This window comes from Myxocyprinus asiaticus, chromosome 36 (genome assembly GCF_019703515.2).
Source record: "Myxocyprinus asiaticus isolate MX2 ecotype Aquarium Trade chromosome 36, UBuf_Myxa_2, whole genome shotgun sequence".
Classification (NCBI taxonomy): Eukaryota; Metazoa; Chordata; class Actinopteri; order Cypriniformes; family Catostomidae; genus Myxocyprinus; species Myxocyprinus asiaticus.
In genome coordinates this window covers 12,056,584-12,081,230 of record NC_059379.1, presented here as the reverse complement: position 1 = coordinate 12,081,230, position 24,647 = coordinate 12,056,584, and the positions used below count along the sequence as shown (strand labels likewise).

The 24,647-nt window shown below is 39.2% G+C and overlaps 2 protein-coding genes across 2 annotated transcripts in view; one reads left to right on the top strand and one right to left on the bottom strand.

Annotated features, from left to right (window-relative positions):
• fasn (fatty acid synthase) overlaps positions 1-21,138 on the top strand; it is a 37,515-nt gene extending 16,377 nt beyond the window's left edge. Inside the window, exons 21-42 of the mRNA XM_051673937.1 lie at positions 86-289; positions 476-789; positions 2,101-2,487; positions 2,713-2,877; positions 3,259-3,374; positions 3,570-3,724; positions 4,775-4,978; positions 5,681-5,831; positions 6,191-6,369; positions 8,142-8,261; positions 8,383-8,505; positions 8,641-8,864; positions 9,235-9,436; positions 9,552-9,703; positions 9,800-9,891; positions 11,181-11,578; positions 11,878-12,066; positions 12,256-12,483; positions 12,780-12,991; positions 13,078-13,176; positions 17,533-17,784; positions 19,176-21,138. Of these exons, the coding sequence (XP_051529897.1) occupies positions 86-289; positions 476-789; positions 2,101-2,487; positions 2,713-2,877; positions 3,259-3,374; positions 3,570-3,724; positions 4,775-4,978; positions 5,681-5,831; positions 6,191-6,369; positions 8,142-8,261; positions 8,383-8,505; positions 8,641-8,864; positions 9,235-9,436; positions 9,552-9,703; positions 9,800-9,891; positions 11,181-11,578; positions 11,878-12,066; positions 12,256-12,483; positions 12,780-12,991; positions 13,078-13,176; positions 17,533-17,784; positions 19,176-19,313 (4,304 nt within the window). The 3' untranslated portion in view covers positions 19,314-21,138. The remainder of the gene's footprint in view (positions 1-85; positions 290-475; positions 790-2,100; positions 2,488-2,712; positions 2,878-3,258; positions 3,375-3,569; positions 3,725-4,774; positions 4,979-5,680; positions 5,832-6,190; positions 6,370-8,141; positions 8,262-8,382; positions 8,506-8,640; positions 8,865-9,234; positions 9,437-9,551; positions 9,704-9,799; positions 9,892-11,180; positions 11,579-11,877; positions 12,067-12,255; positions 12,484-12,779; positions 12,992-13,077; positions 13,177-17,532; positions 17,785-19,175) is intronic.
• A 172-nt stretch (positions 21,139-21,310) lies between these two features.
• Positions 21,311-24,647, bottom strand: LOC127426910 (cytochrome b-245 chaperone 1 homolog). The gene is made up of 7 exons (XM_051674044.1): positions 24,486-24,647; positions 24,085-24,172; positions 23,875-23,916; positions 23,670-23,743; positions 23,467-23,563; positions 23,218-23,362; positions 21,311-22,173 (listed from the first exon to the last, which is right to left on the bottom strand). Exons 2-7 carry the CDS (start codon positions 24,170-24,172, stop codon positions 22,023-22,025), a joined length of 597 nt encoding a protein of 198 aa, XP_051530004.1. The 5' UTR covers positions 24,486-24,647; the 3' UTR covers positions 21,311-22,022.

The following is a 24,647-nucleotide window of genomic DNA, read 5'->3' as shown; positions in this document are numbered from 1 at the left end:
ATCGGACTCCACCTAATCAAAGACAACCTGACTAATTTGAAATGTTTTTGACCATAATTTCTTTGATTGCTCACTTTCTCTTCAGCCGTTGACGTCCATGTTAACCGTTGCCTGGACAAAATCACAGCTGGAGGAGTTCAGATCTGCGGTCTGCACGCTACTGTAGCGCCTCGTCGCCAACAGCAGCAGACCCCACCCACTTTGGAGGAGTTTGTGTTTGTTCCCTATGTGAAGTTGGATTGCCTGAGAACCAATGAGAAACTGGGTGACCAGTTGAGGCATTGCAAAGGTATGGCATTTTGTAATTGTACTAGGTTGTATACACGCATCTCTGGCATGTTGAAAATGTGTAATTGAGTAACTTTTAGTGTTATTATCCTGAATCAAAAATATACATGCAGTTAGAAACTGTGTACCTCCCTTTGACTAAGAAAGTAAACTTGATATACTTATTTTTCCTCTTTTGTATGCACAGGTCTAGTGCAGCGTCTTCAGAGGAAGCTGACCAATCAGGGAGTAAAGATCTCCATCCCTGGGCTAGAAGATGCAACAGAGGGCCAACTAATTGAAGCAGAGGCAGAGAAAGGCCTGTTGCGGCTGCTGTCAATGCTGTGCGGGCTGGAGCTGAACGGAAACCTACACTCTGAGCTGGAGCAGACAGTGCAGAAAGAAAGAGACTGCCTGCTGCAGGACCCTCTGCTCAATGGCTTGCTGGACTCTCAGGCATTACGCCACTGTTTGGACACAGCCCTGGAGAACAGCACACCTGGAAAACTCAAAGTTTTGGAGGTATGGTAAAACGTTTGTTTAGAATGTTTGTTTGAAAATAGCCTGAGCAGATTATTTAGAGGTAGAGACTCCTCTTTAAGGTTCAAAGGGTTTATTGCAGCTTTTCTTTTTACCAAATTTTTTCATCAAATAATAGAGATTAATAGTAGCGTTCCAGAAATGATGTTAAATAGTAGAGAGCAACAGTATGGAGCCGTAAGTAACATCAAATAATCGAGCGCATCAGTAGAGTTCTGAGAGTAAAATCTAATTATTGAGCATAACAGTAGGGTTTCGAAAGTAACGTCAAATAGTAGTGAGCAACAGTAGGATTCAGGAAGGAACGTCAAATAATGGAGCATAACAGTAGGATCTGAAAGTAATGTCAAATAATAAGAGTGCAACCGTAGCGTTCTGGAAGTAATGTCAAATAGTAGAGCATAACAGTAGGGTTCCAGAAGTAATGTCAAATAAATGAGCGCAACAATAGTGTTCTGGAAACAATTTCAAATATTAGTGTAATAGTACCATTCCAAGGTAACCACAAATAATAGAGAGCTGTATTAAGGTTCTGGAAGTAACGTCAAATAATAAAAGCGCAACAGAAGAGATCCGGAAGTAATGGCAAATACTAGAGCATAACAGTAGGATTTTGGATGTTACATCAAATAATAGTGAAACAGTAGAATTCTGAAAGTAAAATCAAATTATAGAGTGCAACAGTAGAGTTCCAGAAGTAATGTCAAATTATATAGTGCAACACTAGGGTTTTGGAAGTAACGTATAATAAAGCATAACAGTAGGGTTACAGTGTAACAAGTAATTCAAACTACTCATTTGTATTTGTCTGAATATTTTTCAAAAAATTAAGTCACAAGCACACCAACTGTTTATTTATGCCTTATCACTCCTTATAACTCTTATGTGGTTAAAATCAATAAACAAACCTTTAATAAAAATACATGTGTATTGTAATAGTAATTTTATATTGTACCATCATTTTTCATTTGATTACGATTGATTTGCAGTGTAGGATGAGTAGTTCATTGCCTCATTAAAGTTACTGTCATTAAACTACTCATTAAAGGTCTGTCTTTTTCCAATTTTCATAAACATACGTATACAATATATATAATAATTGCATATTCATGTCTTAGAACTCTATATTGAAGAATTTTTATTTTTTTTAATCCCTAAAGAGAAAATTAATGAGGAAAAACACCTCTAAGACTAAGGCCACTGAAAAAGTTAGTGGTCATTGTTCCATAGAGGAGGCACTGACTGACACTAATGAATACAGAAATGTTTCACCATTTACTCTTCTTTCTGTAGGCTCTTTCTGGCGATGGCCGTGTGTTCTCCTGGGCTGCTGGCCTCCTCAATATCCAGCCAATGCTGCGTCTGGACTACACCGCCTCAGATGTCTCTACTGACCAGCTGGCTGTTCACCAGAGCTCCCTGGAGGAGCAGGGCATCTCATCTGCTCAGTGGAACCCACTTCAGGGCCCAGCAACAGGCAATCTGATTGGGGCTGACCTGGTTGTATGTAACTGTGTAGTGGGACCCGTGGCCAACCCTGCATTGCTGATAGAGAACTTGACTTCAGCTGCCAGGGAAGGTGGTTTTGTGTTGCTCCACATCCTACTTAAAGGAGACACTCTGGGGGAGACCGTAGCCTTTCTTACATCTCAAAATAACAGAGATGGTTTGTTGACTCAGGTGTGTATGAGTGTTTAGGGATGGAGAGGACAAAAAAAAATGCTTGATCTTGCCAAGGTGATCAGAACCATAACATAGATGAAAGTGATATATTTGAGTAACAACAATTTACTTTATTAATAACATTAAAAAAAAACGTGACATTGTTTTGTCTATTCCATGTTGTTTCGTCTGACTCTCTTCTGTGATGTTCTAAGAATTTAAATAGCTTTGTGTTGCTTTCAGACTGAATGGGAGAAGCTCTTCCAGCAGGCTTCTCTGAATGTGGTCATGCTTAGGAAATCCTTCTACGGTTCAGCCTTGTTCCTCTGTCGCCGACAGACCCCTCAGAAACAGCCCATCACTATTTCTGTAGTCCCCACTGACTATAAATGGGTGGAGACTCTAAAGGTGAGTACTAATCATCCAAATTTATGACATATACAGCAGTCAATCTGAAATTGTCATTATTCACAAAAAAATCTTCTCTGCCCTTGTTCCTAAATCCCATCAGTATATTCAAATGTAACACCAAGTGCTAAACCTCCTGCTAAACTTCTCCAATTGTGTTCCATATTAGAGAGTACAAATTAAAAGTATTGGTAATTATTGAAACATCATCAATGATAACAGAGTTTTGGGTGTGCTATAAGTTGGGCAACTGGCTCATTAATTATATAAATAAAATGTATCCACATGCATAAAACCAAAACACTCACTCTCTCTCTTTCTCTCTCTCTCTCTCTCACACACACACACACACACACACACACACACACACACACACATCAGAACACTTTGGCTGAGTCCTCCAATAGTCCAGTCTGGCTCATGGCCACTCAAGGTCATAATGGAGTGGTGGGAATGGTAAACTGCCTCAGACAGGAGCCTGGAGGCAACCGTATACGGTTAGTCCACTTACTGTGAACATAGTCTGAAAGACCCATTATTGCACTTTGTGTTCCATACATGCTACTCTTATTGTCATCAGATTTTTTTAAATCAGCAACAGTTATGTAGTTTTCAGATATCGACTGTTCTTTAGAAAGCCTACAGAATACAGATGGTGATACTGATTGATATGTTCTTTTCTCCACCACTAGGTGTTCATTTGTTTCTAATCTTAGTAAGAATGCAGTAACCCCCTCCATTGTTGCTACTCATAAGGACATGCAGGCAGTGCTTCAGAAGGATCTGACCATGAACGTGCACCGTGATGGAGTGTGGGGCGTTTTCAGACACCAATTGCTCACACAAGGTGAAATAATATGAAGTCCTATTACACTATAAATGTCATGTCACCATTATTCAGTTGATGTACAAAGATGGAAATAATTTATTGCAATTCAAGTTTCATAATGCTTTCAATGTGTTTATGTTGGCCTCAAGAGACTCCATAAAATAAACATTTTGTAGCTTTTAGTCCATGTGTGTTATCTCTGAGGCCATTCATTTGCTAGTGTACTCTTAAACATTGACAAAATTCACTTTTGCAGATATTCTGTACATACTATACAGTACTGTGCAAAAGTTTTAGGCACTTGTGAAAAATGTTGTATAGTGAGGATGTCTTCGAAAATAATGACTTTAAATAGTTTATTTATCACTTAATGTCATACAAAGTTCAGTAAACATTTAAAAAAAGCTAAATCAATATTCAGTGTGACCACCTTTACCTTTAAAACAGCCCCAGTTCTCCTAGGTACACCTGGACACAGTTTTTCTTGGTTGTTGGCAGATAGGAGTTCCAAACTTCTTGGAGAATTCACCACAGTTCTTCTATCTATTTAGGCTGTCTCAATTGCTTCTGTTTATTTATGTAATCTCAGACTGACACGATGTTCAGTGGAGGGCTTTGTGGGGGCCATGAGATCTGTTGCAGGGCTCCCTGTTCTTCTATTCTAATCTTTTCTATTTGCAAAAGTAATGTTTGGGAGTCTAACATTTATGTTTCCTATTGATACACTAAAGCTGAAGATATAAATAACCATCTTAAGACAAATGCTTTTGTGAATCTTATGAGCCTAAGACTTTTGCACAGTACTGTACATATTTTAAATATACAGCCTTTCTCTTCCTGGAAAATGGACCAAAAATTTCTGATCATTTTGCTTTGAACAAAATTTTGTCCAATCAACCTTTCTAAAATGAGAATTTTCCTCTCAAATACCACCTGAAACCATCCAGCAAGTAGCATCCTTGAGCATTTTCACTGGCAGTGTGAACAACCCTTTCGATTGTAACTTGAATTGTATTGAGTCTTTTGAGTGGGTTTTGATTCCTCTCTGTTCTATGTATTCATGTACAGATCTAAGTGAGGAGTTGACAGAGCAGGCGTATGTGAATGTCCTGACTCGTGGTGATCTCTCGTCATTGCGCTGGATCGCTTCACCGCTGCGTCATTTTGTCCCTTCCAACCCCAATGTACAGCTCTGCCAAGTTTACTATGCCTCCCTCAACTTTAGAGACATCATGCTGGCCACCGGCAAACTGCCTCCTGATGCCATCCCTGGTTTGTACCCCATACCGATTTTCTATATAAGTGAGATATTACACACTGGCTTATCTCTTAAAAAAAAAAAAAAAAAAATGACCTCATGTGAATTGGTTGACTAATAGGTGTTTTTTAATGGCTAATGCGATGCCAATATCTAGCAATCAGGATTGCAGATGGCTGATATAATGCCAATATATTTTATACATATTAATGCATTTTATGCTCAAAAATTGTGAAACTTGCTATCAAATGATATTAGAGAGACACAGACGCTTAGCATATTTAAATTCTATCTTAAAACCTATTTCAGAAAAGCTTTTACTTTATTGCTTTTATTTTTATAATTTGTTTTAAAGGCGCTCTTTAAAAAGATTATTACCGGTATTATTATCATTACGTTTTAACTATAGAAATTTCTTAAATTCCTGAATGTAAATGAACAACTGCTTTACAAAATATAAACTCAAAAGTCATTTAAAAACATAAACGAAATTCTAAAATGTACACTTTCCATTTGCAAGGCTGTCAGTAGATTTTTCTAAATTGGCCCCAATTTAAATGACCACTCCTGTCAATCAGTCAGTTGAGTACAGTATTGGTTGATGGTAGTCTCAAAACGACCAGAATATCTGCCAATTCATCGATCTCGCCGATATATTGGTGTATCACTATTTGAGAGTCAACTGTGTTTTTATTCTTCTTATTTTGCTTGTGCAGGAGACATAGCATTGCAGCAATGTATGCTGGGAATGGAGTTTTCAGGGCGAGACCCCAGTGGGCGACGAGTGATGGGTTTGCTGCCAGCTAAAGGCCTGGCCACCTCTGTGGATGCAGACAAACGGTTCCTTTGGGATGTTCCTTTCAGCTGGTGAGACTCTTAATACTTCCCTCAATCACTTAAGACACCAAATGCATTTTTGTGTCTGTTCATGCTCCCTTTCTTGTTTTTCTATGTAAACATGCGCTAGACAGGCATTTTTGACCGTTGCACTACATCTCACTGTTTTTTCAGTTTCTCGCACAGAAGTGCCATGTTTTTAAGAGCAGCACATTTTTAAAAGTGCATCTCGAGACACCCGAGTTCTGTTATTTTTGTTGTACATTGTCTAGTTTTTTTTTTTTTTTTTGCCAAGAACACATTTGGTCTGAACAGTTCTTTACACTCTGAATCAGAGGAGCGTCTTTCTCTGTTCGTTCAACATGAATTAAAGCTGTGGTTATGTGTAGGACTCTGGAGCAGGCTGCTTCCGTTCCAGTGGTGTATGCCACAGCGTATTACTCCCTGGTGGTCCGAGGACGTCTGAGGCCAGGAGAGAGTGTGCTGGTCCACTCTGGCTCTGGAGGGGTCGGGCAGGCGGCTATTGCTATTGCACTGAGCATGCGCTGCAGAGTATTCACAACTGTGGGTGAGTGATACTTTTAGTTCTTCCTTAAAAGTGTAAAGGTGAAGTGTGTAGTTTCTAGGCCAAGTACGAAGTGTATTGCAAAATAATGACACATGAAAATAATGATAAAATATTCCCACCCTGAACTCACATAATTAGTTGATCCAATGTTGTTATATTAGGCTGATTAGGATGTCCAAACAGAATTTTGTGGAAAACAGATATTTACACTTTTTGGAGGAATTAATCTGCATATAGCTTACTAATAGTTTACTCTGCAAATTAAGCTGGGGTAGGAGAAAGTATTTTAACAAAAATATCCACCAGACAATGAGTAATACATATATATATATATATTAAAAAAATAGTAGTCTGTGGCAAAATGCTTTAGAAAATCAGCCTGATCTCATGAACATTGTGAACGTGGCAACGTTTTTGCAAAATGAAATTACATGCTTCATTAGACGTTTTCCCAAGAAGGTATAGCTGCAGTCTGGAGATCTCCAAATGGGAGCGGAATCTCCTAAATAGGATGTGGTTTCTCCCAGAGAGGTGGGATTACTCCAAAAGGGGTTTCACCAACTCCAAAAGGGGGCGACACCTCCACAGATGGTTAGGGAAAGGGTTAGGTAAGGGGCTCCCTATATCTTTGCTGGCGGTTTGGAGGTCCCGCCCCTTTTTGGAGCTCTATCCTTCTCAGTTTTCCATTGAAATGCCCAGTGGGGGACGCCAAAAGCAAGTGAAATGGTGTGGTAATCAGACAAGGTTTTTAAATGTGTACTAAGTCATTTATTTCCTCATTTTAAAACGTTTTATTTCTGAATAGTAATTTTGAAACATATGTATAAAATCATGACCACTCGTGAGAGAGAGTTCAGTCATATCAGTAACCTCATGGGGGCAGCCATGTTAGAATCACATGACCAGCTAAATATCACTCGCTTAATCTCACTAACTGCCCTGTTATTGGACACTTTTTCACTCATTGATTACATTTATCATGGTTTAATGTGCATAATTAATTTCTACAATGGCATTGGTAACTGAAAATTACTGTTTGAATGATACAGCATCCAAGCCACTAGGTGTCAGTGTAAGCCATACTTCGACATATTTCAGAAAATTACTGAGTGCACCTTTTAAAGGTGAATATTGGATGGAGGTTTTAGTGAGTAATATGTACCTCCTAAAACTTAAACCTAACCAATAGTGTCCTTAAAGCAAATGAGAGGTAAACAAAACAGACATCCTTATCCTAAACCAACACCTAAACCTAACCAATAGTGTCCTATAAGCAAATGTGACATGAAAAGCACCATGCTGTTTCGTGTTTTGCTTCTATGACAATTTTGTCTCGCGTGTCTGCTTGCGTTTTTGGTTGGGCTCTAAATGTGGTCTTCCGAGGCCAAAGTCGAACACTGTCAGGTGAGCTACTACAGAAGCTAATAATGTTGGAATAAGTGTGAAGATGTTGGTGGGGTCTATATTATAAGTGTTACAATGTTTCGTTTTTCAAATGATATCATAACATTGCAGTGTGTAAGTAATAGAGCGAAAAATAAGTGTTTATAAATTCATAATCAGCCATTGTACTCATGATTTGTGCGAAATAAAACGCACAGTTTTTGTAGTGCCTCTAGTGTTAATTTCACCAGCAAATGCAAAACACAGCACATGAAAGTGAGTTTGAAGAAATGTAGTTATACTTTCTGCTGTAGTAAAATTCATTCTGTGAGACTAGGTTGTCTAAATTTCTCATACCTGATTTTGATCATGTTTCGATTGACTGACAGGTTCTGGAGAGAAAAGAAAATATCTGCAGGAAAGATTCCCCCAGCTCACAGCAGAGTCTTTCTCTAATTCTAGAGATGCCTCCTTTGAACAGAATTTACTGCTACACACTCAAGGCAAAGGTAAACATACAACATTAAAATGACTCTTATTATGCAGCAACATTTTGTTTAATAATATTGTTGCTATGCACAGTGGACTGTAGCATTAAACCACTGTTCTTGTGAATGCGTTTTTTCTCAGGAGTTGATTTGGTACTCAACTCGCTTGCTGAAGAGAAACTGCAGGCGAGCTTACGTTGTTTGGCCAGACATGGTCGTTTCCTGGAGATTGGCAAATATGACCTTTCCAACAACACACCACTAGGTGCATCTCAGATCTATATACATTCCTAAGTCAATCCACAACTGACATACTGTACTTTTCACTTACATTTCAAAGAAAAGCCATTCCATTCAAGCATCAACCATTGAATTCTAGTAACACTCCCTTTCTCTTCAGGTATGGCTCTGTTCCTGAAGAATGTGGCCTTCCATGGCATCCTTCTGGATGCTTTATTTGAGGAGGGAAACAGGGAATGGGAGGAGGTGTCCGAGCTGCTGAAGAAGGGAATTGACAGTGGTGTAGTACAGCCATTACGTACCACCGTCTTTGAGAGGAACCAGGTTGAGGACGCCTTCCGTTACATGGCTCAGGGCAAACACATCGGCAAAGTCCTGCTGCAGGTAAGAACTCTGGTTAAAGTTCATGTGGCTGCCTCAGAAATTAGATATTGGAATAATTAGTGGTGCTTGCTATAGCTTACTATTAAGGAGAGGTGAGGCTTGTTAAGGAGAGGTAAGATATTGCTTTTCTACGCGAACAGACTTATGATTTTAGCTCAGCGGACCATAAAACAGACAAAGAATTATAGGTACTTGGGTCTCATCTAGGCTATAGAATATCAAAGAGACTTCAGGGTCTGCAACAAACTAGCAACCACCAGGAACACCCTAGTAACCATCTTTCTAAGTGTTTCACAACCTTACTACTAAATGTCTTGTACTTACTTTTGCAAAAATCTTTTTTTTTTTTTTGTCTACTGCCACTTCTCAGGTACGTACAGAGGAGAAGAGCATTACTGTTTCTACAGTTGCTCCTCTTTCTCTCCCAGCTATCTGCCGTACCTTCTGCCCTGCTTCTCTGTCATACATAATCACTGGAGGGCTGGGTGGTTTCGGGTTGGAGCTGGCCCATTGGCTCACTGAGAGAGGTGCTCGCAATCTGGTGCTCACGTCACGCTCTGGCATTCGCAATGGTAAATATGCTGAAGGATTTCATTTTATCAGTGTTTGAGAGTTTTAACTTTCTATTGACTCACATGGTCATGTTTATGTTGTTCAAGTACTGATATGCATTGACGTGTTTACTAGGTTATCAGGCCAAGCGTGTTCGGGAGTGGCAGGCCATGGGCGTCCAGGTCCTTGTGTCCACTAGTGATGTCAGCACCCTGGAAGGGACAGAACATCTCATCACTGAGGCCTGCAGGTTGGGTCCAGTCGGTGGTATCTTCCACCTTGCCATGGTAACGTCAAGTTGTCGCTTTCAGTTAACTTTCATTGGAATTCAGTAGAAGGATTATCACAATTTATACAGTATCTCTGTTTTTGTGCCCAATTAGGTCCTTAAAGATGGCATGCTGGAGAATCTCACCCCACAGCAGTTCATTGATGTCAATAAACCCAAATATGATGGAACCATCCATCTTGACTGGTAGGGAGTGCTTTTACACTGTGAAACAGAAAGAATGTTTTCTTTTATTCATGACCATTGCTGTTCATGGTTACCGTTCCAAGTGCTTTCAATTTAACGTGATTAGTAATTCTAAAAAAGTGTTCATTTTTAATCTGTCTAAAAGTAAAACCACAAGACATAAACATTATCCATGCTGACATGATTTTAGCGATGGTCTAACATTCTGTGTAAAGTTATATCCAGTATTACAACTTTGTTGTCATGATGATGTAACAGATAAATCCCTGATAGCTATACTTTTGAATTGTGTGAAAAGTGTCCATTTTAACATTTAGGGACTGGCCCCATTCACTTCCTTTGTAAGTTCCTTGCTGCAACCGCAATTTCTTTTTTTTTTTTTTTATATATATATATAAATGAGGGATGATTCAAAATATTTTTGTGGTAGTCAACATTATGCCACAAATGTTGTTGATTGAGCTTAAAGGAATAGTTCACCCCAAAATAAAAATTCTCATAATTTACTCGATTAAAACGAAGATAAAAAAAAAAAGAATATCTCAGCCCTGTATGTCCATACAATGTAAGTGAATGGTGATCAGACCTTTTGTAGCTCCAAAAATCACATAAAGGAAACATTAAATTAATCCATATGACTCCAGTGGTAAAATCCATATCTTCAGAAGCAATATAATAGATGTGGGTGAGAAAGAGAACAATATTTGAGTCTTTTTTTCTTTTTTTTTTTACTCTAAATCTCAACTTTAACTTTCACTTTCAGATGTGAAAGTGAAAGTGGAGATTTAGAGTAAAAGGACTTACATTTTGATCTCTTTTTTTTATCACCCACACCTATCATATTGCTTCTGAAGTCATTGATTTAACCACTGGAGTCATATGGATTACTTTAATGTTTCCTTTATGTGATTTTTGGAGCTACAAAGGTCTGATCACCATTCACTTGCATTGTGAGAAACTACAGAGCTGAGATATTCTTTAAAAAAAAAAAGTGTGTTCTGTAGAATAAAGAAAGTCATACACATCTGGGATGGCATGAGGGTGAGTAAATGATGAGAGAATTTTTGGGTGAACTATCCCTTTAAATTGTATTGCACCCAGAACATTCCTTTAAACATGCCTCTGGCTAATGTCTGTTCAGTGCTTTCATCTGCCAAAGTACTGTAATGTCTTTTAATTTTTAGTTGGGGACTTTACTCTGTAAATATTTATATGCAATAAGATTAAATAATTGATATATGATGTAATTAAATTAAAATGTCTAATGTTTAATTTTTTACCCCCTACAGTGTTACAAGGCAGAAGTGCCCCCAGCTTCAGCAGTTTGTGGTTTTCTCCTCGGTCAGTTGTGGCCGTGGTAACGCTGGCCAAAGCAACTATGGCTTTGCCAACTCCACTATGGAGCGAGTGTGTGAGCAGCGTCGCCACGACAACCTGCCGGGCCTGGCCGTGCAGTGGGGTGCCATTGGTGATGTGGGCGTCGTCTTGGAGACCATGGGTGGCAATGATGCAGTGATTGGTGGCACGTTACCCCAGCGAATGACTTCCTGTTTGGAGGTTCTGGATAGGTTCCTGTGCCAGCAGAGGCCTGTGATGTCCAGCTTTGTGCTAGCAGAGAGAGTGGTGGTTGCTAAAGGAGACGCAAGCGGACAGAAGGACCTGGTGGAGGCTGTGGCTCGCATTCTAGGTAAGTGATACGAAATATCATCTCTGTTTATCTTCTAAATTGTCTATTTATTCTATCTTATTTTTCTGTATTTATTGTATTATATGTGGCACACTCTAAGAATTGTACAGTGTTGAATGTCTGGCTGCTAACACACCACAATTTCTCAAATGGGATCTCAACCTGTCTGTCTCTCTATTTGTCTGTAATGTGATAAACGCATAACTAAAACTCCAATCCATGCATGTTTGAGGCCAAAAATAATGTTTTTTTTTTTCATGCTTTCAATGTCACAAAGACGTGTCACCTCTTCTGCTCAGGTGTTCGCCATGTAAGCAGTCTGAATGCTGACGCCTCGCTGGCTGATCTGGGTCTCGACTCACTGATGGGCGTGGAGGTTAGGCAGACACTGGAGAGGGACTACGATATTGTCATGGCAATGAGGGAAATCCGACAACTAACCATTAACAAGCTGCGGGAGCTGTCCAGCCAATCAGGGGGGACAGAGGGTGGGTGTTTATGACTATGTGTCCTGTAGGGTGATTATTCAAATTAGAATGTATGAATTAATTTGACATGCTATGATATATCCTATATTTATTACTTGATTCTGGTCAGTTGTGTGTGTGTATGAAAGTAAGAAAATAGAAGAGATGATGGATCAGTCTAAAAATTATTTATCTTTCTGTTTCTCCCAGAGTTGCGAGCTGCTCCTGCAAAGCGTTCTGGGGCTCAGGCTCTGCTGGAGTCAGATCTGAGCCGTATGCTGGTGAACCCAGATGGCCCAACGGTGACCCAGCTGAATGAGGTCCAGAGTGCTGAGAGGCCCTTGTTCCTCATACACCCCATCGAAGGTTCCATCGCCGCCTTCCACACTCTCACCGCCAAGCTTAACGTGCCGTGCTACGGTCTGCAGTGCACCAAAGGTACAAACAAAAGGACATTTTTCTTTGTCTGTTTTTAAGTGCTCAACCAAATGACACCCAAACAAAATGTCATTTTATTTTAACTGTATGAATTTCATTTTATTTGTAATTTTTTTTTTTTTTTTTTATAGTTATTTTTCATTATATTTAATTTATGTTTATTTATTTTTCTCATTTAAAGCCAGTAATTCAACTGAAGCATCCGAACACTTTTACCATATACATTTTGTCACTGTTTGTTCAGGTTCAGCCCTGTAATATTTTTATTTTCTTGTGTGTTTTTTTTAAATCTGTAGCTGCCCCACTGGACAGTATTCAGAGCCTTGCTACATTCTACGTGCATTGCTTGAGGCAGGTGCAGCAGGAGGGTCCATATCGCATCGCTGGATACTCATTCGGTGCATGTGTTGCTTTTGAGATGTGCTCGCAGCTGCAGGCAGCCAAATGCCCTGTGGAATACCTCTTCCTCTTTGACGGCTCTCATTCTTACGTGGCAGCATATACACAGGTACTATAAAAGTGCTCAGAAAACACAAAATCAGACACCATGTCCTAAATTGTAACAGTCAACATGTTTTTCTCTCCGTCATGCAGAGCTACAGGGCCAAACTGACCCCTGGCAAAGAGTCAGAGGCGGAGACAGAAGCTCTGTGCGCATTTATCCAACAATTCACCGGCATCGAGTACAACAAGGTACACAAGCAACAAATACTAAAGTTGTGCTTCATACTAAAATAAATTAAATGCAGCTTAAGGCCCTTTACCACCTACAGATTTGGTACTTTTCCCTCAGTAACTTTCTAGATGAGAACTCTTACGAGGAACGGAACACCCGAGGAGACTTTTCCTCTGTTGCATTCGCATTCACAAAAGCACAGTAGTGACGTCATCTAGCATCGACCATTTTTATTCTGATGTTAATTGCACATGCATTTCAATAGCAACAACAAAATCAACAACACCGATGGAGGACACCGGGATCGGAGCTACACTTTAGTTTGTTTAGGGCTGTTTTATATTATGGCTACATTGGGAAAACATAGGCAGCTGCCTTATCAGTTAATGGTTTAACAACAGTGTTTTTGGAGGACTGGAACTATCTGAACAGTTTAAAAAGCACCTTATTTCATCTTACCTTCATCCATCCTTATACAGCCTCTCAAGGCTGCATTTACCAGTTTTCAGACGCAGCTTGTGTCTTCAAGTTACAGGTTAAACTAGGCTCTTGAGGCGTGCGTGAGGTGCTCCGTGCTGCAGCCAGAGTGAGAGATGAGACGAGGTGGTGAAAGCCTTCTTTAAAAAAGCAGTACACTCTGAACTCGGCGGACAACATGTTGAAAATGCAATATAACCCTATTTATCAACAATTTCTTACAAAAAAAAGGCTTTTATGACTCATCATAAATTATTGTACTGAACTCATCGTACTCATTGACTTAAAGATGTCTTGATGCAAGTTAACCACACAGTAACAGGCACACATGCAAAACTTCCCTTATGTAAACTAGATTTAATGACGGTTTAGTGTATAATAAAGTTCAATTACCCACTCTCGATAAACATCTGATTATTTATATCCATCATCCCAGGAAAAAAAGCACTTTATTTTCTGTACAGTCACACAGTACAGATGCGATGAAAACTCGGAGCATGTCTCCCGATGAAGTCTCACACATACTTGAAACGGGTGATTCTCTTCTTTGGATATTTTGTTATATCTAATTTTTGTTAAGGGAATTGTAAAATTATCGCAATCCTCTGAGTAGCAGGCTAGCGGCTAGTTTGTTTATTAATGGTGGCTGTGGAGTTCCTCTCCTTTCTAAATGCAGGTTTTTGACCAATCACAGGCTGCAGCACTTCCCACAGTTCCACAATCCCTATACACCCTAAAATTATCAGAATCGGCTTTATTGCTAAGTATGCTTACACATACAAGGAATTTGTCTAGCTTCCAGTGTACAACAATACAAAAACAGCAGCAAGACATAAATAATAATAAAAAATAAAACTAATTATACACATACTTACAGACATACACACATACACATGGGGTAGTGCAAATCTAATACAGTCTGTTATGTACAGTGCAAATGTTTTGTTTTTGTTTTTTTTCTTCAGAGGAATGAAATGGCAGAAGAGGTTGGATGTGTTGGATAAATATAAGAAAGACTAAACTGTGTATTGCACATAGTTATTGCTCAATGGGGCAATTGAACTGTTCATGAGATGGACAGCCTGAGGGAAAAAACTTCCTGTGCCTGACGGTTCTGGTGCTCAGAGCTCTGAAGAGTCGGCCAGAAGGCAACAGTTCAAAAAGGTAGTGGGCAGGGTGAGTGGGGTCCAGAGTAATTTTTTTTTTTTTTTTTTTTTTTTTTTTCCCTCCAGCCTTTTTTCCTCACTCTGGAAGTGTATAGTTCTTGAAGGGGGGGCAGGGGGCAACCAATAATCCTCTCAGCAGTCCGAACTGTCCTTTGTAATCTTCTGATGTCTGATTTCATAGCTGAACCAAACCAGACAGTTATTGAAGTGCAGAGGACAGACTCAATGACTGCTGAGTAAAACTGTATCAGCAGCGCCTGTGGCAGATTGAATTTCCTCAGCTGGTGAAGGAAGTACAACCTCTGCTGGGCTTTTTTCAAAATGGAGTCAATGTGGGTCTCCCACTTCAGGTCCTGTGAGATGGTAGTGCCCAGGAACTTGAATGACTCCACTGCTGCCACAGTGCTGTTTAGAATGGTGAGGGGGGGTCAGTGTTGGGGTGTTTCTCCTAAAGTCCACAATGATCTCCACCGTTTTGAGTGTGTTCAGCTCAAGGTTGTCTTGACTGCATCAGACAGCCAGCTGTTCAACCTCCCTTCTGTATGCAGACTCATCGTCATCTCGGATGAGGCCGATGACAGTGGTGTCGTCTGCAAACTTCAGGAGCTTCACAAAGGGATCCTTGATGATGCAGTCATTGGTGTAGAGGGAGAGGAGTAGTGGGGAGAATACACATCCCTGGGGGGCACCAGTGCTGATTGTACAGGTGCTAGAAGTGAGTTTCCCCTGTCTCACAAGCTGCTGCCTGTCCGTCAGAAAGCTGGTAAAAAAAGCTGGTAATCCACTGACAGATAGACATGGGAACAGAGAGTTGGTGTAATTTATTCTGGAGTATAGCTGGGATGATGGTGTTGAAAGCTGAACTGAAGTCCACAAAAAGGATCCTTGCATATGTCCCTGGTCTGTCCAGATGTTGCAGGATATGATGCAATCCTATGTTGACTGCATCATCCACAGACCTGTTTGCTCTAAGCAACTTGATTAGTGATGTTCTTCAGGTGGGCCAACACCAGTCTCTCAAATGATTTCATGACCACAGATGTCAGGGCGACAGGTCTGTAGTCATTAAGTCCTGTGATTTTTGGTTTCTTTGGGACAGGAATAATGATAGAGCGTTTGAAGCAGCATGGGACTTCACACTGCACCAGTGATCTATTGAAGATCTGTGTGAAGATGGGGGCCAGCTGGTTAGCACAGGATTGAAGACACGCTGGTGAGACCCCATCTGGGCCTGAAGCCTTCCTCGTCTTTTGTTTCCGAAAGACGCAGCTCACATCATCTTCACAGATCTTAAGTGCAGGTTGAGTAGCAGGAGGGGGGTTGCAGGAGGTGTTGGTGTTTGTGTGAAGTGAAGGTCAGAGTGGGTGTGGGGTGTGAGATTGGGGGGGTATTGTTCTGTGTCTGTGATTTGATCAGCCAGCTGTTGCAGCACTGTGTTCAAACACATGTTTGGTGCGATATACACACTCACCAGAATAAACGAGGAAAACTCCCACGGTGAGTAGAAAGGTTTACAGTTAATAAAGAGCGCTTCCAAATTAGGACAGCACATCCTCTTTAATGTTGTTACATCTGTACACCATCTTTCACTGATAAAAAAGCATCGCCTCTCGTTTTCCCCGTTAACTCCGCGATGCAGTCCGCTCTGAACAGCTGGAAGCCCGGCAGATGTAATGCGCTGTCCGGAATGGCTTCACTCAGCCAGGTTTCTGTGAAGCACAAGGCAGCAGAGGTTGAAAAGTCCTTGTTTGTGCGGGTGAGGAGATGTAGTCCGTCTGTTTTGTTAAGAAGAGAGCGGAGATTCGCGTGAATACTCGGCAGCGCTGTTCGAAATCTGTACCGACGGAGTTTGACCAGCACACCGGCTCATCTCCCTCGCCTGCGTCTCTTGAACAGCAGAGCTGCACCTCCAACTAAAATGTCTAGCAAAACGTCTGAATATTTGAAATCCGGGAAAAGATTGTCTGGTACATGCTGTCGAATGTTCAGTAGTTCATCTCTGTTAAAACTGACTGGAAAAAGTTTACTAAACACAGGACAAACAAACAAAAACAACAAAAGAACTGAGGAGCTCCACACCAAGGCAGCCCTCCGTGGTGCCATCATGATGATATAAAAGCATCTACCCCTGAGCAGGAGCTAAAAATGTTCCCTAAAACGGCTTCAAGGAACTATAGTTCCTTAGGTGCGAAAGCAACGAAAAGCACTAGTCCCGGGGAAAAACGTTTTAGTACCTAAAACTGGCTTTAGTACCGCCAGTGGGAAAGGCCCTCTTGACATCATAAACCACCATAAAAATTATTTTAACTAATACAAATTGTTTACAGTAATGCACTTACGATGAAAGTCTGTAGGACAACGCACTGCACTGGGATAAACATCAAAAGACACACTGTTTCAAAAGTATAGCTACAAACATCCTGCATTATATGTTTTAACAGGATACTAGTGTGATAGAATCGCTTATTAACATTGTCTGTGCAAAGTCATATCCAACTCCTGACATGACCATATTAAGGCAGTAAACCCTTTAAAAATTCAATTTAATATAACAATATAAGTGCTTTAACAAAAATACAATAATACTTGTTTTTACAAATTGAGGGATGAGTGTAAAATGTTTCTATGTTTTGTACATTGAATTACATGGGTAAAAAAAAATCACAAACTCCAATAAATAAATAAATGCTACAAATAATGCTACTTCTATACACTTCCTTTTTCACACAGCTGTTGGAGACATTGTTGCCTCTGTCAGATCTGGAGGCTCGAGTCAACAAGGCTGTGGATCTCATTACATCCAGCCATAAGAATGTCAGTCGAGATTTGCTCCACTTTGCTGCTTCCACATTCTACTACAAACTGAAAGCTGCCGACCGTTATGTTCCAACTTCCAAGTATCACGGCAATGTCACTCTGCTACGAGCCAAGGCCAGCAGTGAATATGGCGATGGCTTAGGATCTGACTACAAGTTGCATGAGGTAAGTTTATGGACCACACATGTACTGTAACTCAACACTTCAAACAGATTCTCAGACTTAGTTACTGAAGAAAAAGCAAAGTTTGGACAGATTCTATACTGTGGTGGCCATTGAAACATGGCAGGGTTTAGGCGGGGGCATTGCCCCTCTAGATTTTCATTGGTTCATTGGAAGTATTTTTCCCATTCATTTTTGGTGTTGGGATTTCATAAAGTTCTCCATAAAAGAGTTGTGAGCCATGTACCAAACCAACCAGCTCCAAGGTCAATCACAATATTACTAACTTTGTTTTGAGGCAAAAAAAGTATTTGAAAATCATATACCTACCCCTTATAGGTACTTAAAATCGTATAATCCCATGAAGCATTGCAAATGATGTAATTGAATAAAAAATGATGGGAATATTGTTGTTGATTATAAGTAAAGAAACAATATATTTTTATAGTTTTCTGCAAAATATTTAGATATGTACAAATATACAGTATAAGTAGTTTAAGGCTGAAGGGAGACCGACTCAGTTGCATCATTCACACTGTGTCATAGAAGTGGGCGGTCGCTCCTAAGCACATTTCGTGGGCTTTGTTGGCTTTGGTTCTCTGATTGGTTAAGTGTTCTCTGCTGGAGAAAGTTCAACAATTATTGTTCAACAAGAATTTTGTTATCAGACACGATTTATAAACAAAGAAGTTGAAATGACGCAGACTGATGAACAACCTCGGTGGGTCTGACTTTAAATGTTTAGAAGTTTTGTTGAAAATCAGATTTATGAGATTTTCACTTTTGGACACAGACTGTTGCGCTCTATTTTAACTCCCAGAGCTTTCAAGCTATATCCACTGAACTCGACACCGACCTTCAGACTGTTTCGACTCGGTTTGCTATGATTTTTCTAACAGAGCGGAATTATGGTTTTCGTACAGCAGGACGATCAAAAATGATCAAAATTCCCCATAGACTTACATAGAGGGAATGTTCCAGATTCATGGCCAAGACTATTCAGACTCCAGCTGTCAAAAAATTCAAATGTGAACAAATCCATATAAGGCTTTTAATCTGCCTTGAGTTGCTCTCTCCATTGAGTTGTGCCCTCCATCTATCTATCCAATGGGTTGTCTGATTATCTAGTTAGCTGGCTTGCTTATTTGTCTGTATGTAGAGTCATTATAACCATCAAACTTCAAAACTAGTTAAACTTTCAGACAAGGCTTTGTCAAACCAACATCAAAGTTTGTCTTGATAAACTTTACCCATTTAGTTATTTTTGCAATTTTCTTTGGTGCCACAGAAATTACACAATTCACCTTTTAAGTTCAGTGTTTAAGGTTGCAGCTATAATGCATCACAGGGTTTTATCCCATATTCTTAACAATTGGATGTTGGGATGTTTGTAGGTGTGTGACGGGAAGGTATCAGTTCATGTGATCGAGGGAGACCATCGAACGTTCCTGGAAGGAGAGGGTGTGGAATCCATCTCGGGCATTATCCACAGCTCACTGGCCGAGCCCAGAGTCAGCACCAGAGAGGGTTGAACCTTCCCTGCAATATACCTTTTCTCTTTGCACATTTCTATTGTTTTACATGCTTTCACCTGACCAACATGTTACCAAAACACTGTGTGTCCCAGCCTATTTAAGCGTGATCTTTTTGAATCTCTCCCCCACCAAAACTCTTCATCCTTCTCATTCCCTAGACATCTTTATTTTTCTTAGTTGCTCCTTAACCTACTACTAAAAATAGACTCTCCGCTGGGAACAAAGTGCATGTCTGTTTGCTCTCTTTATTGGTTGAGATTCACTCAACAAGGCTTTTCTTGTTAATTCTTGTCTATAAATGATCATGCATAACTGTGAAATATAATGCCCTTACTGATTGGCATGTGAGCTTAAAGGATTATTTCGACCAAAAAGTTAAATTCTATCATGATTTACTCGCTCTCACTCACAAACGTGTATGACTTTCTTCTATGAATCACAAAAGATGTTTGGCAGAACTGATAGCCTCAAGTCACCATACAATTTTATTGTATTGGACAAAGATGCAATGAAAGTGAAGGGTGACCGAGTATGTCAGTCCATACATTCTGCCAAACATACCCTTTTGTGTTCCACAGAAGTCATATTGGTTTGAATTTTCATTTTTGGTTGAACTATCCCTTGAAGTGCCAGTTGCCCTAAGTAGTGCCCAGATGTAGAGATCAGTCCTCCTTTTATTGCCACTGTCTAACCTGTACAAGTCTGCTAAAGGTTCTGTCAGCATCCATAGCTGCATATTCATGTTTACATGCCTTTACATAGTCAAACTGATAATGCAGACTTCAAGTGTAAAGGCCTCACTGTATTAAAATTCATATAATGGCTGTTGAGAATCTAGTTACGCACATAGCTGAGATTGCTGTTTACAAATCCTGAGCAGTAACTGATGCTTCAGCAGTACTATTGATAGCTCACCTTTTTTGCTTATGTTTACTAATTTTATGTAGCATTTTTTTTATTATTATTATTGTGAATGATATTTGCTGGTTCTCTTGATGTTGCTGCTAAACATCTAAAATTATGCTGGAATAATTGTACAATTGGCGTGTATTTAAAAGGGAAAAATATGTACAAAAGAACAATCCGCAACATTCCTGGAAAGAAAGTAATCATTAAGGGAGCTAGTTAATTGACATGTATGGATGGGTTGTTTGAAGTTAGTAGCTAGTTATGGGCCACTGCTACTTAAATAGATGCAATGTCTCAAAGCAAATTCCAATCATGACACTGATGTGAAATGTTTTAAGATCCAAAATGCAACTTCATCCCAGCTCGTTGCTTTACTGCTTCTCTAAACTATAACTGGAATATTAACGTTGTATCCTCTGAGGATAGTACAAACATTCCTTATTGTTAGTTGCATTTTACCAAACTGTTCTGTAATTAGCTACTTGAATCCTTTAAGGACCTCTTTACTATTAATGTTAGTTTATGTAGAAATTTTTGTTGTGGCCAGGTCCACATTAAACAATCTCAGTTAACAGTGCAAACCCCATTACTTTTTATCCTGCATCTTGTCAGAGTAGGAGTGAAATTTTGGACGTATGAGCAGTTTTTTTTGGCAGTGACTTCATTACTGGCTTTCTCTCTTGACAGAAAGAGAAGAAAGTTTCCTTTTAGAAAGCAAATCACTACACATTTCTGAGACTTAATTCTCAAGTCAGTGACGAACTGTGTGATTTCTTCAATGTTGTGATTAGAGCAAAGCTGAACAAACTAGATGGTTCAATTTTCTATTATTGTAATGATTTGTTTTTCTTTTGGTGTAATTTGTCAAGTATTTATTGTTCTAGTGCAAATAAAAAGCTATTACTAACATACACATACAAAGTGAACTGTTGTGTTTTTTTCTCCTAAACATATTGGATATTTTTGTCATGTTCTCTCAAGATGTGCCATTCAGAGTTGTAAAGATTTGTCCCTAAGGATGTCTTGATAATGCAGATAAGCCAAGCTGCACTTTTGTGCTTGTTTATAACTAAATATACAGTAAATTCACACTAAATATGTATGTTTTAGTAGAACATTAAAGTATCACATAAGCATCTGCATGATTGATCCTTGATATAATTAATCCAGTTTCAACCAATGTTGTCAATAAAAAAATATTTTTCTTAAAAACAAAAGAGAGTTCCGTAACAAAGAACTATTAACAGTAATGAAAATATAACAAAAAGCGACAAAATCCACAAATAAAAAATAAAAAAATCTCTGAAGACAAGCGATTTCTGAACAGCTGCCGTATATTTCGTTTCTTGCTTTAGGTTCAAAATTAATGAAATATATACATAAAGAAATAACATTTAAAAAAAAAAAAAAAAATAAAAAGCTGAGTTTGTTCCTTCAATCAGTATTAACTGAATCCCTATTTTCACTTAATACAATTTGTGAATAAAGGCACAGTATGATCTGCATAAGCATGCATAGAGGATTAGAGCACATGACCACCTACTTATTGACCAATGGAAAGGGAGTTCTTCATGCATTTATAACATCCAAATCATTCATGCATCCATGGTGCAAAATATACAGAGGAATATTTTCAACTGCCACTTATAAAATGGACGTGAAAATACAATGCAACAAGGAAGGATCAAGCTTTTAGATTGTCATTGGGTTGATTGTAAGGATGGAGTGCAAGTCTATTCATTTAAGGCATGATACAGTGTCTTCCACCATTTTCATGATAACAGATCTCTAGAGGTTTTAAAGATCACCCTCATCTTTTGAGTCACTGCTATCACCCAATCCCAAATCTTCAATGTCATCATCAGGATCATCGTCTTCTGCCAAGCGCTCTTGTAACTCCTCAAGACCCAAGAAGCGTTTCAGAAGAGCAGCTACTGCCTCTACATCACTGACATAGAAAACAAAAATGACCCACACTAAATGTCTGGTAGAGCTTGGGTTCAAATTCCCAGGGAACACACACACATATATATATAACACACAAAGTATATCTTGAATGCAATGAAGTTGCTTTGGATATTGGCTAAGGTGATTAAGCGGGTGATATTTGGATAATGTTTAGATTATCAACATCATCAGCGGATAAACATGTTCCCTTAGCTGAGTAAAGGGGTGGTTCACCCAAAAATAAAATTCTCTCATCATTTACTCACCCTCATGCCATCCCAGATGTGTATGACTTTCTTCTGCAGAACACAAAGATTTTTAGAAGAATATCTCAACTCTGTAGGTCCTTACAATACAAGTGAATGGTGATCAGATCTTTGTAGCTCCAAAAATCACAAAGGAAACATAAAAGTAATCCATATCACTCCAGTATCTTCTGAAGCATTATAATAGGTGTGGGTGAGAAACAGAACAATATTTAAGTCTTTTTTTACTCTAAATCTCCACTTTAGATGTGAAAGTAAAACTAAACAGGCACCACATGTGACTTTCAGATGTAACAGTGGATTTATATTTTGATCTGTTTCTCACCCACACCTATTACAGTATATCGCTTCTGAAGATATGGATTTAACCACTGGAGTCTTATGGATTACTTCTATGTTTCCTTTGTGATTTTTGGAGCTACAAAGGTCTGATCACCATTCACTTGTATTGTAAGGACCTACAGAGTTGAGATATTCTTCTAAAAATCTTTGTGTTCTGCAGAAGAAAGAAAGTCATACCCATCTGGGATGGCATGAGGGTGAGTAAATGATGAGACAGAATTCTCATTTTTGCATGAACTATTTACTGCACCGCTTTGTCAGTTTCAAACTCTACCGACAGCCTTGTCTTCATAGTTGACAATGATCTGTATATATCCGTATATCTGATCTGTATATAATGAATAAATATTGTATAAAATACGTTCATTTCAGAAATTTGCTGTCTGTTTTGCTTATTGTTTTACAAGACAGTTGGACTGAGAACAAACTCTATGTACCAGCGTGACCCCAGGGTGGCACTCTGTGTAAGGGGGTGAGAGAAGCCAGTTGCCAGGCGCAGCACCAACAGGTAACCCTTCCCCAGATACCTCACCCTCTCCTCCTGAACACTCACATCTCGCAAGTGCTGCAGATCTATCAACACTGACCAGGAGAAAAGATTATTATTATTTTTTTCATTTTCATCTAGTCATTTGACAATTCATGTACTGCAAAACACAAATAATGGCACAAGACACTAAGCTCACCTGTCTCATGCCCTCTTCTCCAGAGAGTCAATATCATGGTATACAGACTAAAAGTCTTCAGTTCTATCTCTCCCTTAGATTTATCAAAAACTGCCTCCTAAATGCAAAGGAAAGCACAGCCTGTTAGTGCAGACAGCTCTGTGTGTGTGTGTGTGCGCGTGCGTGTGTGTGTGTGTGTGTGTGTGTGTAAAGCTTCTCCCCACCTCCCATTCCTCCATATTCTGTAGAGCTACAAATAAACAACCCGTCACATAGAACATCTTCCATAACACATTGTCTACAATAAAAAGATGAAAGAACGAATATAAGTTATGCAGATCACAAATACATTGTAAATATTTCAACAAGTCCTGTTCCACTTCCATATCCTTTTCAGGGTAATTCCACATTCAGGAAAACATTTCTCACCAGAGCTGTAATAGGCTGCAGCTAGTCCAACCGAAGCAATTCCTGTATAAAAAAAAGAGGAAGGAGGAAAATGTTTGAAAAAACAGTACTGTGCAAAAGTCTTTTATTTTTCACAAAAACATTTGTCTTAAATATATATTTGTTGCTGAAGAATACATACATATATATATACATATATATATATTTGAAAATTATAAACCCAACTCATACCAACGAGGAGGGACCAAGATCTAATCCCAGGAGACCTCTTCAAATGCAGAAGATCATAGGTGTGTTTCTCTACAAACATATACCCCATCTGTGAAAAAAGAACCACAAATATGTTCTAAATGTTTTATGAACACAATAACATGTTTAGTTCAGTCAAGCTACATGAAGTTGAGCTGTTAACTAGTGATGTGCATCAGTGTAAATAAAAAATGTCAGAATATTGGCTGCAACCAAGGGAATCTGCACAAAGAATGCGTTAACACAGGAGCAGTATACTAAAAGATAAGCATAATAAACCAGATCAGTACCATATGGTTTTGAAATAGCACAGGGATAACACCCTCATTAATGAAATGAGAGGCACATCAATCAACTGACATTTTATAAAACTTCTCACTTGCCTTAATAAGTCGCTTTTCCCTTTAAAACAAAGAAATGTAAATACTGGCAACACATCCAATCTAAATGATGGAATTTAGCAACCGGGAATTACAAGAAAACAAGTTAAGGAAATAAAACATGCAGCTCTTGCAACACAACACATAATCCCACCTTCGAATGAT

Coding starts and splice junctions, on each gene's coding strand:
- LOC127426910 (XM_051674044.1), bottom strand. CDS start 24,172: ATGGGGTATATGTTTGTAGAGAAACACACCTATGATCTTCTGCATTTG. Junction 23,564..23,669: donor AGAATATGGAGGAATGGGAG/GTGGGGAGAAGC, acceptor CTTTGCATTTAG/GAGGCAGTTTTTGATAAATC. Junction 23,363..23,466: donor GAGAAGAGGGCATGAGACAG/GTGAGCTTAGTG, acceptor TCTCCTGGTCAG/TGTTGATAGATCTGCAGCAC.